Consider the following 16,263-nt stretch of genomic DNA (forward strand, 5'->3'; position numbering starts at 1 on the left):
GGTGCCTATCATTCCTGCGAGCCGTGATGGCCAGTCTTGCGCAGTTCCATGAAGGATCCCTGCAAACAAGCACACTGAGCACCTGTTGTGGTGGTGAGCCCCTCTAGCTGCCTGTGACAATCTGTGGTTTCCTAACGCAACTTTTGGGACCCCCCTCTTCTGCGTTTCCACTTGGGCAGCTCAAACCCAAGTTCTTGGCGGTGATTCTCGAACTCAGACGTCCTCCCAGGACTGCGGATTGCGATGCACTGGGACACCGACGACGCCAAGCCCAGGCCTCGTGGCCCCGGACCTCCTTCCCCCCGAGAGGGAGAGCAGCGCAAGGCTCCAGCAGCGCTTGCGTGGTGGAAAAGTCACCTTTTGGCCTCCTTTGACTTCCTGCAGCTCTGGACCGGTTTGGAATTATATGAGGAATGGAGTGGTTTCTAAATCCCTTCCTGCTCGAAAAGCACACCATTCAAAGCTGCTAAAATAAATACTTTAACAACTGCCTGGGACACACACACACACTTTCACTGTGCAGGGGGGAGGGGCGACACCGCTTGCCGCGGCTGGAGCTGATGGTATCCGGGAAAAAGACTTTTTTTTTTTTTGCCCCTGATTAAAAAACAAACAACAACAACGCCCTGCGGGGTGCGGAGGATGTTTCCGACACTCAAGGTTAGGGAAACGGTTGCAGCGACTCCAGGCGCTTGGGTCTCTCAACACAGGGCAGTGTTTGGGGGGAAACCGCTCCCCAGGTCAACTGGGGACCCAGCGGAATTTGTACCCGCCGCTGGCTGTCCGGATGGTGAAGGCGTTGCCCTGAGGAAAGGCGAGGGTGCGGATTGTGCTGTGGCTGCGGATGGGCGTGCTGAAGGAGCCGCCCTCCTCCAGCTCGCTGTAGCTCAGGTTCAAGGCTCCCTGGCCGCATTCGGTGCGCAGTCCTCGGAAGGCGCCGTGCAGGTTCCCGGGCCTGCGGTCTGCGCTGGCGGGCTCAGGCTGCAGGCGGGGCCGTTTGGGTTCTCGGCTCTGGAGGGCTTCATCGCAGCGCTGGGAAATCTCCCTCAGGATGGCGTCCACCTCGGCGCAATCCTGCCCCGCAGCGCTGAACAGCTCCTCCAGGCTCCTCTTGGCTGTCGCCTTGAGCAGCAAGGGCTCGGTCGCCACTCCGCAATCTCGGGACTGCGTGATCATCAACTTCTACGAAAGACGAGGAAAAGCGCCGCCCCGAGGCCAGTGAGGCTTTGCTGGAGCCGAGCGCACGCGCCAGCCGCCCGATCCTCTCCCAGGCCAGGGCACCAGGGCGGTGGGTCGGCGTCCTAGGACTCGCTGGGTCCCTCACACCCGCGCCCCCACTTACATCCAGCACCGAGGCCAGATGCCGGGTCCGACTGGCGAGTTCTTTGAGCTGCACGTTCCGCTCCTTGAGCGAGGCGATCTCCTCTTGCTTCTGGGTCAGGGTCACGTGTAGCTGCAGGGGAAGACCCCAACGTACAGCCAGTGCCCCACCCCAAGCCCCGCGCGCTCAACCTTGACTCCAGGAATGAGACCCCGCCCCCAGATCCACAGGGCAGCTACCGCGCAATGGCCCAAGGGCATGGCCAATGGCGAGACTAATAAACCAGTGCTTGAACTTTATTGTGTGTTTTTCCCCTTTCCACAAACTTTTTGAACAAAACGTATCTGATAAGTCCTCGAGGGTAGCAGGCAGCGCAGACTGCACATTCTTTCTCTGTATTTCAACCACCCCACGCCTCAGTTTGCTTATCTGTGAAATGGGGAGGGAAACTGAACTAGCTCAATGGGCATATCACATAGAGAAGGTGGTTGTATAAGCACACAGAAGATCAGAGCACACATACAAGGTCTCATGAAGAATCTCATGAGTAGGTGGAAAGGGGGTGGGATCCGCAGTTGCGTGGACCCTCAGCCAGTCACCGGTTCTGACACACAAGGGGTCACCACCTCCACCCAGGCCACCCCACTGCTGCCTGCGTCCACGTCCCTGGGGTAGGAGGCGGATCCCTGGTGGCAGCTCCGGGTCCCTACTTGGTTATTCTCCACAAGAGCGTTCCCCAGCGCCCTCTGGTTCTGGTCTGCCACCTCCTTCCAGTACTGCTCTGGCGGGGGCACATCTTGGGGGCACAGCGGCGGGGACGGCAGGGCCCTCGGCTCCAGAGGCCGGGAGAGGCAGGGTTCGAAGGGCGACATGTCGCAAGGAGAGAAAGAGAAACCATCGTCGGCTAGGGCAGGTGACATCAACGAGGATGAGTCTGGAGAAGAGAGCGAGGGGCTGGGTTAGCCGCTTGGGGCGCACACTCAGCGGCAACGCGCCTCGCCGAGCTGGGTAGGGTTTACTCTGAAACTTTTCTTCAGGCGGGTGCCTCTCCAATGAGCAAGGCCTGCCATTCTAAGGCCCCTTCGTGATATCTCGCCCGCATGCGCCTGGTGAGTTGACCTGAACCAAATCACGCACGTCTGCCTGCGCCTGGACTAGAACTCGCACCCATAAACCCGCCAGCACCCTTGCCCCAGGGATACGGGTTCCCCAGCATGGGAACCTAGAGCTCATCCCGTAGAGAAGACGCGGGCGAATCCGTGCTTCACCAACATGGACTCGGAACCAGCCGGCCTTCGGGGAGGCAGGCAGAGGCACCTGCGGCCATGGGGCCTGTCACCCGGACTGCACTTGCCTGATATCAAGTCGTCCACCGCGTCTCGGAAATCCTGCAGGTCCAAGTCCCCGTCGGCTGGCAGGGAATGGTTCTAAAATAAACGCAGAGCAGGATCCAGGTGATTGGTCGGGGAGGACCGCTACGGATTTCTGGCTAGGGGACAGACGCCCTCCAAGGGCGCCCAAGGCGCAGGGTGGTGGTGGTGGGGTCTACAGTGCACTCGCCTTCGTGGCCTTCTCTCGCACCTGAAACCCTAAGCACCACCGCGGCGACGAAATCCCGCAGTGTTACCGCATCCCCAGGGCTAAGCCAGCGGCGCTGAGCACCCACTCGATAGTGAGACTGCAGCTTGCAGCCCATCGGGCTCTTGCGCGCTGCCAGCACAGGGACCCCGAGCCACCAGACGCTGTGGCCTCCGAACGCCCACGCAGACTTACGCCGACCCAACCAGGAGCCGCGGCTCTAGGAGAAAACACGGCCTTTCTGAGCCCTTGACAACAGTCCCTTGAAGCCCTGTCCCCCACCCCCACCCCCCAGTGAGGCGAACGCCTTCCCCCGCTAAACAAAGGAAAATGGAAGTGAAGATCTAGGAATCCAAGGATGCTAAGGGGACCCAAGGGAGCTTTCTGCGCAGCAGGTGTAGCTCTTGCGGCTTTCGCCAGTTTCTCAAAATGCAAGGCAGCTCATGCACCTGCGAGTTCTCGAACGCCTTCCTGGGCTTCCCCACCATGTCTGGGGGTGGGGAGATAGAGATAAGGCGTGAGGAGGAAGAGGATGGTAGAAGGCTAGAGACCCAGGAGCTTTCTATTTCCCTTAAATCGTGGTCAGGATGCCTCTGTGCCATTGAAGAATCCAAAGCTCAGGGAGGTTTGAGAAGCCCAAAGTCAGTTGCCGAGTTCGGCAAGCTGGGACCCTGAGGAAGCCGGCCTTGCGCAAGCCGTGCATCTCCATCCTCCTTCCTTGGTGGCTCCTCGCGGGCAGTTCTCTGTTTGCAAATGACCTGAGGGCAATGGTGTACATTGAAATGCCTATCAGAAATACTGATTCCTGTTATTCATCCTATTCCCCCCCAAATCCTTTTTTTTTCTATTTTGGCTAACAGCTTATTCATCCCAGTAGATGCCAATATCAATTTCCCTCCAAAAAGAAAGAGTGACGCTGGGAGAGGGGGGTAGAGGGGAGCTGCCATTGTGTCCTGCAGCCACCAGCTGCAATGCCACGCCACCGCCGGCTTCCCATGTGGGCACTGCTTGGTGGCACAGCTGCTTCACTTCAATCCAGCTCTCCTGCTGATGTGTCTGCAAAGGCAGTGGAGGACCGGACAAGTGCTTGAGCATCTGTTCCAACCCCAACCCTTCCTCCCCCCATCCAGCTCCTTGCTAATACACCTGGGAAAGCGGTAGATAACTGAAGTGCTTGGGCTCCAGCACCCACATTGAAGACCTGGAAGAAGATCCTGGCTTTGTCCTGCCCCATCCCTGGAATTACGGTGTGCAGATGGGTGGAAGATATTTCTCCCTCTCCCTCTCTAAGAAACAAATATATATATATATATATATATATATATATATATTTAAATGTAACTGAAAGTCTCACATAGAGGACACCAGAGGCTATAAGGAGAGGGGAGCTGCCAAACTTTGAGTCCTGCCTCCCCAAACAAACTTGGCATCTCTCCAACTACAACAGAAAGGGTGGCGGGGAGCTAGGAACATAGAACACATGTCAAATGCGAGTGTTGTGTACACCGTAGCAAACGGATCAGTGAGAGTCCCTCGGGTTGGGTACCCAAAATAAAGAGGCTGGGGTAAGGGCGTGTCATTGGCCTCCCAGGAAGTTGACAGATATCTGCTTGAGTAACCAGGTCTAAAACCAACAACTAAATGGTCTCTGCGGAAGGAAAGAAAAAAAAATGCCAATTTCCATTCCTGGCCTCACAAATCCCGGCTTTGAGCAAACGCCCACCCCAAGTTCCCCCGGGGTTCTATCTCAAAGTTCTTTCCGACTTGTGTTCCACCACCAGCTCGGACGCAGGAGGTGTTTATTTTGCACCTTCTCGAAACTTCTGTGTTGGGTCTGTCTCCCCAAGGACCTCGTGGCCCCAGCATTGGCCACCAGGAAGCTGGTGTGGACTGCAGCTGGCCAACTTCTTATCCTTCTAGGTACTTGGAACTCCATCGACGATTCCAGAACTGGGAGGCTGCAACACCCTCCCGGGGCAGGGGGGGGCCGGAGTAAGGAGTGATACAGACAGAAATAAGAAGGGGGATGGGAAGAGGGAAGTCAGATTCCTTGATGTCCCTAACTGTTCTGAACAGAGCTTTAGAAAGGGGCGAATAGGACTGCCTTAACCGCGCCCGTCCGTGGTTGGGACCCTTCTCTTTCAGATTTCTTCCTTTGGCATCCTTTCCGTTTGCCCACAAGCAAGCTCCTCCTTTCCAGCTTTGAAGGGAAGTCGTCCGTCGACTCCTGCTCTCCTTAGGCAGTCGTGGGATGAGAAGGGCGAATGAGTGGCCGGAAAGGGGTTGCAGGTAGAATAGACCAAGCACGCCTCCTTTGCGCAGGTGCGCGCTGCGCTCGCAGCTTTGCTTCCGCCCACCCCATCCCGCCCGGCCCCTCAGTGGACAATCTTGTCATCACTCCTAGAAGCAGATGAGCAGAGCAGGGGAGCCCTCCAGGTGAGCCCCATTGTGCTGAGTGCGTCGGAACAACTCAGGCAATGCGGCTTTCCGAACACACTAGGAGGGAGGAGGACGTTCGGATATGGGAGTTCAGGTTTCTGCTCCCCCTTTCCACACCCCTCCCCTCGCCGCCTACCCGACCGGCTGAAAGTGCCTGAGTCCCCAGCCCGAGGCGAGTCTTCGCGTCCACCCGGAGTGTGATGTGAGTTATCAGCCGTGGCCACCCAGGGCAGGTACCTGCGAGGCGGCCGGGTTATCACTAGGCGGCGCGTCGGTCCCGAGTAGCGAGGAACAGTCGGCGAGGTCCTGTAGGTCTATGGTGGTGAGGGCTGCGCGAGGGAGACCGAGAGACACGCACCGCGCGGCCCCTGAGCCTCCAGGCTCCAGGACATGCAAGCCCGGGCCGGGGGAAGCGCAGCAGGAGCGCTCCGGAGCCGCGCGAGCGCGCCGCACCCACCCGGCGCGGGGAGCCACGGGGTCGTGCGCAGGTGCCACGGAGCTCACCTGGCAGCGCTGCAGACTCCGCCTCGGAGGGATCCTGGTACACCAACACCCGTTTGCCTCCGCTGCATCCGGGAAAGAACTTGAGCGGGGAGGCGAACTAGCCGGGTACAGAAAGCGTGAACGCAGGTTATCCCTGGAAGGCTTGCAGAAACACCGACGACCACTCCCGGCCCCGGCCAGCAGCTCCCACCTTCCTGTCCAACGTTCCCGGCTTGCCGAGAGGCCGGCGGGGCGGCTCCAGCATCCTGTTGGGACAGATGCTGTCGAAAGCCCGGCGTCCCGCGGCTCCACCTCCGCACGTCTGCATCGTGCCTCCCTCGCCGACTGCTCGGAGGCGGCGGCCCCGGATGAAGCGGGCCACCTTACACCTTGCGCTCCGCCCGGCGCCTGCGGCCTCGGAAGGCGGCTGGAGGTCGGGGCAGGCGCGTGGCCGGGGAGGAGCCAAGGGGAGGCCGAGGAGGAGCGGCGGGAGGATGGACGCGCGGAAGGAGGGGCGGCTCGCGCCAGAGCGCCCGGAGGTGGCGCCTTCAGCCCGGGACAATCTGCGCGCAGGCGGAGGCGTTAAAGCCAACCTGGCAACGCCGCCTCCCCTGGGAGCGGCGAGCGCGGGGCACGGCCCGCGAGCGCCCTTTGGGCGAACGTTGGCGCCACCGCCGCCTCCCCGGGCGCGCGAGGGCCACAGGAAGGGAAAAAAGGCAGGATAGGCTCAACGCCCATCCGTCTCCAGCCCGAGGTACCGCCTTCCGGGACACAGACGGGCAGCGGTGGGAAAAGGAATGATTTGTATTTTCTTTTCTTCCCACGCCAAGCCACCAGGCGCGAAATCACAGTGGAGCGACACTCGTCGATGCCGGATGCCGGCCTCTTGCTTTGCCAACCTGGACTTAGTGGAAATCCCAGCACCTTCCGCCTCCCAGGTTGCAGAAACTCCTCTCTCCCTTCCAACCTGGGTAGGATTCGGGTCCCTCTCATCCCCTTTCACTTTAGCCGCTCTTGGCCAGATGCCCAGAGCCCTGTCTCGCACCCCTGGCCATCCACTTTCCCGGCAGTTGGCGCCAGAGCACAACCCTTAAAACGCAAGATGAATTTAGAGCATCTCCCAGGAAGGGGAGGGGATCCCTCAAACACATCCACTAGCTTCTGGCTGGGCCACCTGCTGGGCGCTTTGTTTGTTTTTTTTTTTTGCCTGGGTTCCTAGTCTGTGGCGAAAAGTCCTCCTTCCAAGGGACCTGGACGTCTTTAAGCCCCTTATCAGCCAGTCTTAGCAGGGCTGGAGAGTCACCGAGCGGTGGAGCTGGGACCGATGGCTGCAGGATCAGAGACAATGGGGTTGGCCCGCTAGACTGGGCGTGACTTGGCAGATGGGAGGGGCCCTGGCTTTAGGGTCAGAGGGCTTTGGAGCCTTGATGAACAGATCTCTTGGGCGGCGGTCTTCATGGTAAACCAGGGAGACTGACCTCAGGAGAGCTGCTGTCAAGATAAGGGAGTCCTGTGAAGTGATTAGTGCTTGATATGGATATGTTAATGTTGTTGGGTTGGTTTTTTAAAAGATTTATTTATTTTATTGCAAAGTCAGATATACAGAGAGGAGGGAGAGACAGAGAAGATCTTCTGTCCAATGATTCACTCCCCAGGTGACTGAAATGGCCGGTACTACGCTGATCCAAAGCCAGGAGCCAGGAGCTTCTTCCAGGTCTCCCATGTGAGTGCAGGGTCCCAAGGCCTTGGCCAGCCCTCTACTGCATTCCCAGGCCACAAGCAGGGTGCTGGATGGGAAGTGGGGCCGCCTGGATTAGAACCGATTAGAACCTGCGACCATATGGGATTAAAGTCCTCACATTCAAGGCGAGGACTAGCCACTAGGCCACAGCACCGGGTCTGGTTATTTTGTTTTAAAGCAGACTTTTTCAGCTACGCTTTGAGCTTCCCACCTCCTGGTTCTGTGTGATTCAGGAGTAGCATGGCCCACCAACTGTTCCCTCTTCCTCTCATTTCCCATCCTGAATGAGTTGGGCAGCTCTCTGCATGTGGAAATCATCACAGGTATTCTGGGACAGACTAGTGTTTTTGCAGTAAGTCATCAGTGAGTCCTGAATTTGAGCAAAAAAATACAGACATGGTGCAAGAGGTGTACCTGAAGCCACGGGCACTGGAAAGGTGTGGTTCTGAATTCTGAAATCAGAGAGGAGTGGAGTTTTAGGGGATTTGACTGGAGTAGGTAATTTAGCAAAAATAACTTCTTCCAAAGCCATTCTTTTGCAGGGGCCAGGCTGAGGCCCCCAGATGGGCTGGGACTTGGGACAGGTGATGTTGCCCCCCCCCCCCCAACACACACACACACACAGCTTTTCCCTAGTCCCTTTAGGGATTAGACCTCCAGCTTAGGGAACCTAAACTAGGCTCCCAGGCTCTGGAGGGGGACTTGGAAGATGAACTGTGGGGAGAAGTAAAAAGAAGTCTCTGAGTTTACACTTATTTGCCATTTATTTATATCAGTTGCATGTGTTTATTTATTGGGCATGACTGGGATTCTCTCCCCTGTCGCCCCCAAAAAAAGCTTTGTAAGATTTTTTTTTAATCATGGAAAAATGAGCCAGTGTTCAGCCCCCAGTGGCTAACACCGTCCGGTATTTGCATTCACTATACCTTTTCTCCAAGCTGTTCTACATAACCCCTCCGTCTGTTTCCTCTGAGCCTCATTTCCTGAAAGTTTTCAGTGTGCCAGGCACCGCACAGACCATCTCATTCACACCTCAGCCCTATCAGATAAGTGTGGTGGCGACTGTTTGGCCAGATGAGCCCTGGATAAGGAGATGTGACTTGTCTCAGGGCACCTGGCAAATTGGCTGCTGGACCTGCTTGTTCACTGGCTACTCTGACGCTGTCCAGTATGGGGATCAGGCAACATCCCTGCAGAAGTGTAATGGTACCTAAATGTAACCTTACTTAAGGTTCCCAGCAACCGTATCTGAACTCTGTGCGGGAGATGAAGGAGCCAAGCTTGACAGCCTGCAGCAGGTTCACCACTGCGAGAATGAAGAACCACCTGACTCAGGCAAGCCCCGCATCTCTCAGCTCCAGCTTTCCCATCTGGCAAAGGAGATCTAGAACACGACTGGAGGGAAGGAGGGGGTTGGCAAACACATGCTTTCCCAGCCCCTATCAAACACAGAGCCCTGAATGGGTAACTTGTCTGTCTCACACCTCAGGAAAGCAGTTTTGAACATTCGCAGAAAGCCACAAGGAGTGTTTCCGAAGTATACCAAGTGTCTATTTTGAAGAGACTGCATGGATTCCAAAAGTGCACTGACATGAACCTATCTTTTAGATTTATGTCCTAAGAGCTTTCTGGTTTTTTTTTTTTTAGATTTGTTTTTATTGGAAAGGCAGATATACAGAGAGGAGGAGAGACAGGAAGATCTTCCATCTGATGGTTCACTCCCCAAGTGGCCGCAATGGCTGGAGCTGAGCCAATCCAAAACCAGGAGCCAGGAACCTCTTCCAGGTCTCCCACGCGGGTGCAGGGTCCCAAGGCTTTGGGTCGTCCTCGACTGCTTTCCCAGGCCACAAGCAGGGAGCTGGATGGGAAGAGGAACCTCCAGGATTAGAACTGGCGATCATATGGGATTCCAGCGTGTGCAAGGCGAGGACTTTAGCCTCTAGGCCATTGTGCTGGGCCCTAAGAGCTTTCTTAAAATAGCTCTTATGAACAAAGAAAGTTTAGCAATGTGGCTCATGAAGGGAGCCCTGGACTCACATTACCTGCCTTCAAATACCTGCCTATTTCTCTGTGCCCTACTGTCCGGTGAGATAACAGACTCTGCTTTCTGGAGCTGTTGCCAGATTAAGACAAGGCATGATGAACATAAATGCCAGGCAAGCGTGCAGTGAGCCCAAGACCTTGGCCTCCTGGATGGAGCCACATGCGCAGGTGAACGTGATCACGAGGTACTTGAAATGCTCACCAGGGCCCAGAAAGCGTTCATTTCCAACACCCAGATCAGTGTCCCAGGGGACCCACTACACCCATGTGTGTGCCATCTGGCTGGACAGCCTGCACGTTCTGTCCTCCCCCACAGCACCCTTTGGACCCGAGGGTGCACAGTCCCCAGGAACCTCTTGACAATAACGGCATCAGGATAGATCACAACAGGAAGCCTGTTTATTGGACAATGACTGAGGGAGCCGGCTCCTGTGCTCTCAGCAAAATAAATAAACGTCCTAGATTCTGTAATTGTACATTATTTACAATCTGCAGGATGTCCTCTGAGGCAATGGGAGAGGTTGGGCCACGGCCCCAGAAATGAGAAACCAAGGTTGGGTTTTATTTGGAGCAGGGGGCCAGGCTGCACTTCTCACAGATCTCCAGGGGCAGCATGTGAGTCAGAGAGGTCCTGTTTATGGCCACCAACAGTTGCAGCTTGCCCAGGCAGTCTTGCAGCACAGCCTCAGGGTGGCCGCCTAGGCGCAGGTCCAGGGGGTGCCGGAGTTGCAACATGCTGTCGGCCAGTGCCAGGCAGCAGATGGCCATGAGGGAGGGGGCGTAGCTGGTGAAGGCGTAGTTGGCCAGGCTCAGCTCGGCCACGCCCCGTGCCAGAGCTTGCGCTTCCAGAGCTTGCGAGACTTCGGCCTGTCCGGCCTCCACCCGAGCGTGCGTGAAGTGCTCCAGAAAGAAGCTGATAGTGGGTGCGCCCAGGCTGAAGTGCAGCTTGTGCAGTACGATGCACTCCAGGTTGCACAGCTGCTGCTGGGAGAAAGCCCCGCAGCACAGGGCCAGGAGCTGCTTCACGCGCGGTGGGTGCACCTCCACCTGCAAAACAGGGCGGGCTCAGTCCTGTCCCCGCCCACCTCGTTGCAAGGTGTTGAGCAGCCAAAGGCTCCACCCACTACACTGAAACCTGGCTCCCCCTCGTCCCTTCCAAAAGGACAGAGTCCAGGGCTTCGCTTCCCCATCGCTTCCATTTGAATCACTCTCAGCTTCTTTAATCACTGTGCAACTTAGAAGAGGGTTTGGGAAACCCCGGAGGTTTTCTTCCCCGACACCAGAATAAAGGGAAGGCAGAGCTGTTTCGGGACCGATTTTAGCTTGTTTCTTTTGAGGACTAAGGATACTTAGTTTGGGGAGGATGGGGTGGTAGGGATTGTGGAGTGAAGGCTGTAAAGGCTGTGGGATGGATGGAAAGCTGGGTGGATCGCGGTGCCTTTTAAACCCCAGGCACTCGGGCGGGCCAGGTACCTGTTTGCAGGCAATGAGCAGGGAGGTGACCCCAAGCAGCTGAAAGCAGTCTGCAGCTACTGGCGTGGTGGCGAGGAAGCGATCCAGAATATTCACCGTGAGGCACAGTGATTCAAAAGACAGGCTGAATTGGCGGTGCACGGGGATCAGCCAGCTGAGCAGCTTGCAGCGGGATTCGGGCGTCACCTGCAGGGAAGGGGAGGGACAGGAGGGGAGGCAAGGGCCGGCTGAGCCTAGGCGGAGAGGGGCGGGGGAGCCCAGGCCGCTCAGGCAGCTCGCCCGGAGAAAGGCAGGAAGGCGGGGACGCGATGGGGAATGGAAGCTAAAGGAACCCAGCAGCCTGCAGGCAGCGCAGGGGCAGAAGGCGGTGGCCGGGGCTGGCGGCCAGAATGCCGGCGTTCGAGCCCAGCGCTGCGCACACCGCTTTGTGCACTTTTCGACCCGGCAAGTCTATGGAAAAGGGGGTGATACAGGGCTCCATCCTGTATTTGAAGAACAAGCTCAGGGTTCGTTCAACTTGTCTAGCTTCCTCCTCGGTCCTTTATGATGCCCTCTACCCCCAGCTTAAACCAGCTTGGGGCGCCCCACCGGACTGCATCCATCTCCTGAAAACGGGGGGCGAGTGGCCCGGCTCTCCCAGGCCCTTTTGCTCCCACCGGGGCGGGAATGGACGGACACAGCCAGCAGGGAGGCGGAGAGGGGCGTGGGGAGGAGGAAGGTGGCGGCGGGCGAGGGGAGAGGGGCTGGCCTAGGTCCGCGGCTCACTTGTGGCTGCCGTGCCAGAGACTCCAGCGGGTGGAAGCGACTCTCCTGCGCCCGGCGGAAGGCGTAGCAGCTCTGGCCGTAGTCGCGGAAGGTCTGCAGGTCGAGCGGCGCCAACGGCTGGACCGGGCCGGGCTGGGGGCTGCAGCCTCGCGCTACCGACGCGGCGGGACTATCCGCGCCATCCGAACCGGAACTGGGGGACTCGAACAGGTCGCAAATGCCAGAGTCTCCGGGCACCTGACACGGCCTGAGGGACTGCAGCGGCTGTTTCCTTCGAAGACGCGGGCGCCTGCTCTTCTTCACCGGGGCGCGGAGGTGCTGGTCGTTGTCGCGCCTCCCCGCCCGGGCGGTAGGGCTCGCGGGGCTGCTGGGGCAGGGGGTCACCATGATGCAGCCAGGGAGCCACCTTCGTCACCCCTCAAGGCCTCGGCTACGGTGGCGGGCTGCAAACCGCGCGCGCCAGAGGACTAGGGAGGCCGGGCCCGGCGCCTGGCGAGGCCCCTAAGTAGCCGGCCTGGCCCTTCCCTGTGCCACACCCCTCGTCCCCTCACTGGCCGAGCCCGGGCGTCACGAGAGCGCCGCTCTCCCGCCTGGGGAGCCACTCCCCCGGCCCCGAGCCGCGGGCCGAACGTCGCCGGGTCGCTCCGTGAGGTGAGGGGGAGGAGGCGCTCGCAGCAACGGGCGCCGAACACCCGCCTTCCGCCGCGGGCTCCGCGCGCGTCCCGGGTTACCCCGGCAACCGGAGCCCGGGTCGCCACGGGAGCTGCGCGTGCCACGCCGGCGGCGGCGCAGCCAGGTGAGCTGGGGGCGCCCGGCCCTGCGTCCAGACGCCCCTTTGGGGTACCTGCCCATTCTGGGCAGCTGGACGCGGGGGTAGCACAATATTCGCTTTCACAGAAAGGCGGCTTTTGGGTGGCAATCTTGGCTCAAACGTTTCCCTCAGTGACCCATGCTTAGCAGTTATGTGGATTCCGTTGTGTTTGTGGTTTGTTGGTTTGGTTCAGTCTACCCGAAAAACTCCCGACTGGTGTCTGGGAGCAGAACTAAGGCCTGTACTGTGGGATAGGAGGGAGCTAGTTTTGCCAGCCAAGCAAACATTGGTGCTGAGACAAAACTGATAAGTGCCCAGCGAATCTCAAACTGTGACTCTGCAGCCAGTCCCCTAAAGGCCGGGTAAGCAGAGCCTGCAGCAGTTTCAACCTTGCTGAAAGGTTGTGTGGCTACTTTTACCGAATTGTTCACAGCCCGTTCTGTTTGAGGTCGTTAGCTTCTGACCTGCCGCCTGGCAGTCCTAGTCTTGCCTTGGTTATTTCCTGCCCTGAGCCCAAAGGATTGATTACACTTGGCAGTTCCTTAAGATTTAGTCCCAGAGGCCTGGCCTGGGTGACTTCTCCTAAGTGTCCCTGAACCTTTTAGCTGAGTTGATCCCAAGCCAGGAACTGGGAGCTTCTGTAGGAGCTTTTTCCTGTCTCCCACGCGGTTGCTGGGTCCCAAGGACCTGGCCTGTCCTCCACTGCTTTCCTGGGATATAGGCAGGGATATAGATAGGAGGTGGAGCAGCCAGAATGCGAACCAGTGCCCATAGAGGGTCCTGGGGCTTGCAAGATTAGCTAATTGAGTCATTGTGCTGCCCCTCCTCTCTTTTTCTTTTCTTTCATTTCTTAAGATTTCTTGTTTTCTTTATTTGAAAGGCAGAGTTACAGAGAGAGAGGCGAGAGAAACTTCCATCTGCTGGTTCACTCCCCAAAATGGCCACACAGCCTGGCCAGCAGCTTCTTCCAAGGTCTTCCACGTGGGTGGCAGGGACCCAAACACTTGAGCCATCTTCTTGGTGTTTTCCTAGGTGTATTAGCACGGAGCCAGATGGAAGTAGAGCTGCTGGATCTCAAATCCACACCCATATGTAGTAGACTTAACTAGTTTTGCCACAGTGCCAGCCCCCAGAGAAATATTCTCAGTGAAGAAGAGAAACCCAGAAATTCTGATTCTTCCTACTCACCCAGAGGGCCAGGTTGGAGCAGTGGGAAGGGCATGAAGCCAATACCAAGAGTCAACATTCGCTTTTGTTTCCTGGTCATCTTGAGCAGGCCACTGGCCATCTCTAAAGCTCTTATCCCTTATCTGTTAGGTGTAAATATTCCCACTTACCTTGAGGGGCTACCCCAGAGCCTTTACTGGGAAGCTGACCATGTGTGTCGTCATGCTGGAGATACTCTGAGGAGTAGGGCCATCATTTGATCTACCTGTGAGTGCTGGACCTCTGCATCTCCCTGCCTATAATTAGCGTCAACTCCCAGCAGGTGCCATCTGAGTGGTGGCTGGATGGAGCTGCTACTCTATAGCTTTGGTGGCATGTCTGTTGTGCCAGGCACAGAGCAAGACTGTATGGGTCCTAACTGGAGCTAACTCTAGCAGGGGAAGTAAGGGACCACTTGTCTCACCTGCTTAGGTTATTGCATGTGATAAAGTGATGATTCGAGTCTCCAGGATTTAGGGTTGATGGATAAATACTTAGCATCCATTTCATGAGAATGTCAGATAGGAGCCAGCACAGTGACATGGCACGCTAATATTCTACCTACAGCACTGACATCTCATATGGGCCCTGGTTCTAGTCCAGGTTGCTCCACTTCCACTTCAGCTCCCTGCTGAAGGAGGATGATCCAAGTCTGTGGGCTCCTGCATCCGTGTAGGAAACCCAGAAAACTCCTGGCTTCCATCCCAGCTCTGGCCATTGTGGCCATTTGGGGAGTGAACCAGCAGGTGAAAGATCTCTCTCTCTCTGTAGGTTTGACTTTAAGTAAAATTAATATATTTTTAAATAGGGCCCGGTGCAATAGTGTAGCGGTTAAAGTCCTCCCTTTGAACACGCCCGGGATCCCATATAGGCGCCGGTTCTAATCCCGGGAGCTCCACTTCCCATCCAGCTCCCTGCCTGTGGCCTGGGAAAGCAGTGAAGGACGGCCCAAAGCTTTGGGACTCTGCACCTGCATGGGAGATCAGGAGGAAGTTCCTGGTTCCTGGCTTCGGATTGGCTCAGCTCCACCCATTGCAGCCACTTGGGGAGTGAATCATTGGATGGAAGAGCTTCCTCTCTCTCTCTCCTCTCTGTGATCCGCATATCCAATAAAAATAAATAAATAAATATTTTTTAAAATGTCAAATAAATAAATTTTTTATTATGTATGCAATTAATACATATGGGGCTTCTTTATAAGAAAGTATTCATTTGTTATTGGAAACCCAAAGATTGCCTGGCATTCTTATGCTAAAAGAGTGTATGGCTATCATTCAGATTTGATTTGGCATCTTGCCATCTGGAGGCCACCGAAGTTCCTTCTAAGAGCAAGTAGCCTGAGCTGCAAAGTTCCCCATACAAGTGATATTTAAACAAGTAGAGGGGATGAGGAAAGAAGAGAAGAAAAGGTGAGGGTGGGAGTGGTCCCAGCAGAGGTTCAGGAAATGGGGAGGTGTGGAAGTGTGATTCCTGAGACCTTATTTAACACTAGATACAGAATGGCACAGTGTGTGGATGTGAGGGGTTTGGGGGTAAGACAAGCTGTAGCACCGATGCTGGCTGTGACATGAAACGTCATGTGGCAGGTGCTCCATTGTGTTCCATTATGCTTGTTGCTTCTGTTTATGTTGAGTTTACCGTCCCTACAGCTCCATGAAATAGCTTCTATCATTGTCCCCATTTCTGTTTTCAAAATTATTTGTATTGGAAAGGCTGATTTACAGAAAGGAGAGACAGAGAAAGATCTTTCATCCACTAGTTCTCTCCCCAAGTGGCTGCAATGGCTGGAGCTGAGTTGGTCCAAAGCCAAGAGCCAGGAGCTTCCTCATGTGTCTCACACAGGAGCAGGATCCTGTGACTTTGGGCCATCCTCTGTTGCTTTCCCAGGCCAAAAGCAGAAAGCTGGATGGGAAGTGGAGCAGCCACAACATGAACTGGTGCCCATATGGGATCCTGGCACTTTGCAAGGAGAGGAGTAGCCAATTGAGTCATTGCGCTGGGCCTGTTGTCCCCATTTCATAGATGGCAAAGCTGAGGTGTGGAGAGATAATTTGAAAGATTCAGCAAAGTAAATGGTAAAACTAGAACTCAAACTGAGTCTAAGCAGATCCTTGTTCCATAATACAAGACTATGTTATATCAACAAGTAGCAAGATCATGCAGTACCCTGTGGGTTACAGAAGCCTTTATATTTCACCTGAAAAGCTGCTGAAGATCTTGGATCATGGAGCGAGATAATAGGCTTGGTGATGGGTGTTTGGCCGAGAAGTGGTTAAGTCTCTGCTTGGGGGCCCAGCGCCATAGCTCATCTGGGTAATCTCCCTGCCTTTAAGTACCGATATCCCATATTGGCACTGGTTTGTGTCCCATTGGTTTGTATCCTGTTGGCACTGGTTTGTGTGG

General features: G+C 56.1%; 2 protein-coding genes across 2 annotated transcripts; both read right to left on the minus strand.

Annotated features, from left to right (window-relative positions):
- Positions 1–741: 741 nt before the first annotated feature.
- On the minus strand, positions 742–6,149 carry MCIDAS (multiciliate differentiation and DNA synthesis associated cell cycle protein). Its single transcript, XM_040977695.1, has 7 exons — positions 6,033–6,149; positions 5,843–5,939; positions 5,576–5,667; positions 2,676–2,748; positions 2,032–2,255; positions 1,343–1,453; positions 742–1,182 (listed from the first exon to the last, which is right to left on the minus strand). The coding sequence occupies exons 1-7, from the start codon at positions 6,147–6,149 to the stop codon at positions 742–744; spliced, it is 1,155 nt and encodes a 384-aa protein (XP_040833629.1).
- Positions 6,150–10,166: 4,017 nt separating this feature from the next.
- On the minus strand, positions 10,167–12,230 carry CCNO (cyclin O). The gene is made up of 3 exons (XM_040977696.1): positions 11,844–12,230; positions 11,079–11,264; positions 10,167–10,652 (listed from the first exon to the last, which is right to left on the minus strand). The coding sequence occupies exons 1-3, from the start codon at positions 12,228–12,230 to the stop codon at positions 10,167–10,169; spliced, it is 1,059 nt and encodes a 352-aa protein (XP_040833630.1).
- Between the last annotated feature and the right edge of the window lie 4,033 nt (positions 12,231–16,263).

The sequence above is a fragment of the Ochotona curzoniae genome, unplaced genomic scaffold, assembly GCF_017591425.1.
Source record: "Ochotona curzoniae isolate NIBS_2020 unplaced genomic scaffold, NIBS_Ocur_1.0 contig_2754, whole genome shotgun sequence".
Lineage (NCBI taxonomy): Eukaryota > Metazoa > Chordata > Mammalia > Lagomorpha > Ochotonidae > Ochotona > Ochotona curzoniae.

Excerpts from the sequence above, each read along its gene's own strand:
- CCNO (XM_040977696.1), bottom strand. The coding sequence starts at position 12,230 with ATGGTGACCCCCTGCCCCAGCAGCCCCGCGAGCCCTACCGCCCGGGCG. Across the intron at positions 11,265-11,843 it reads CTCTGGCACGGCAGCCACAA|GTGACGCCCGAATCCCGCTG; the intron begins GTGAGCCGCGGA and ends CCTTCCCTGCAG. Across the intron at positions 10,653-11,078 it reads TGCTCATTGCCTGCAAACAG|GTGGAGGTGCACCCACCGCG; the intron begins GTACCTGGCCCG and ends CCTGTTTTGCAG.
- MCIDAS (XM_040977695.1), bottom strand. The coding sequence starts at position 6,149 with ATGCAGACGTGCGGAGGTGGAGCCGCGGGACGCCGGGCTTTCGACAGC. Across the intron at positions 2,749-5,575 it reads ATAACCCGGCCGCCTCGCAG|AACCATTCCCTGCCAGCCGA; the intron begins GTACCTGCCCTG and ends CGTTTATTTTAG. Across the intron at positions 1,454-2,031 it reads CTCTTGTGGAGAATAACCAA|CTACACGTGACCCTGACCCA; the intron begins GTAGGGACCCGG and ends CTTCCCCTGCAG.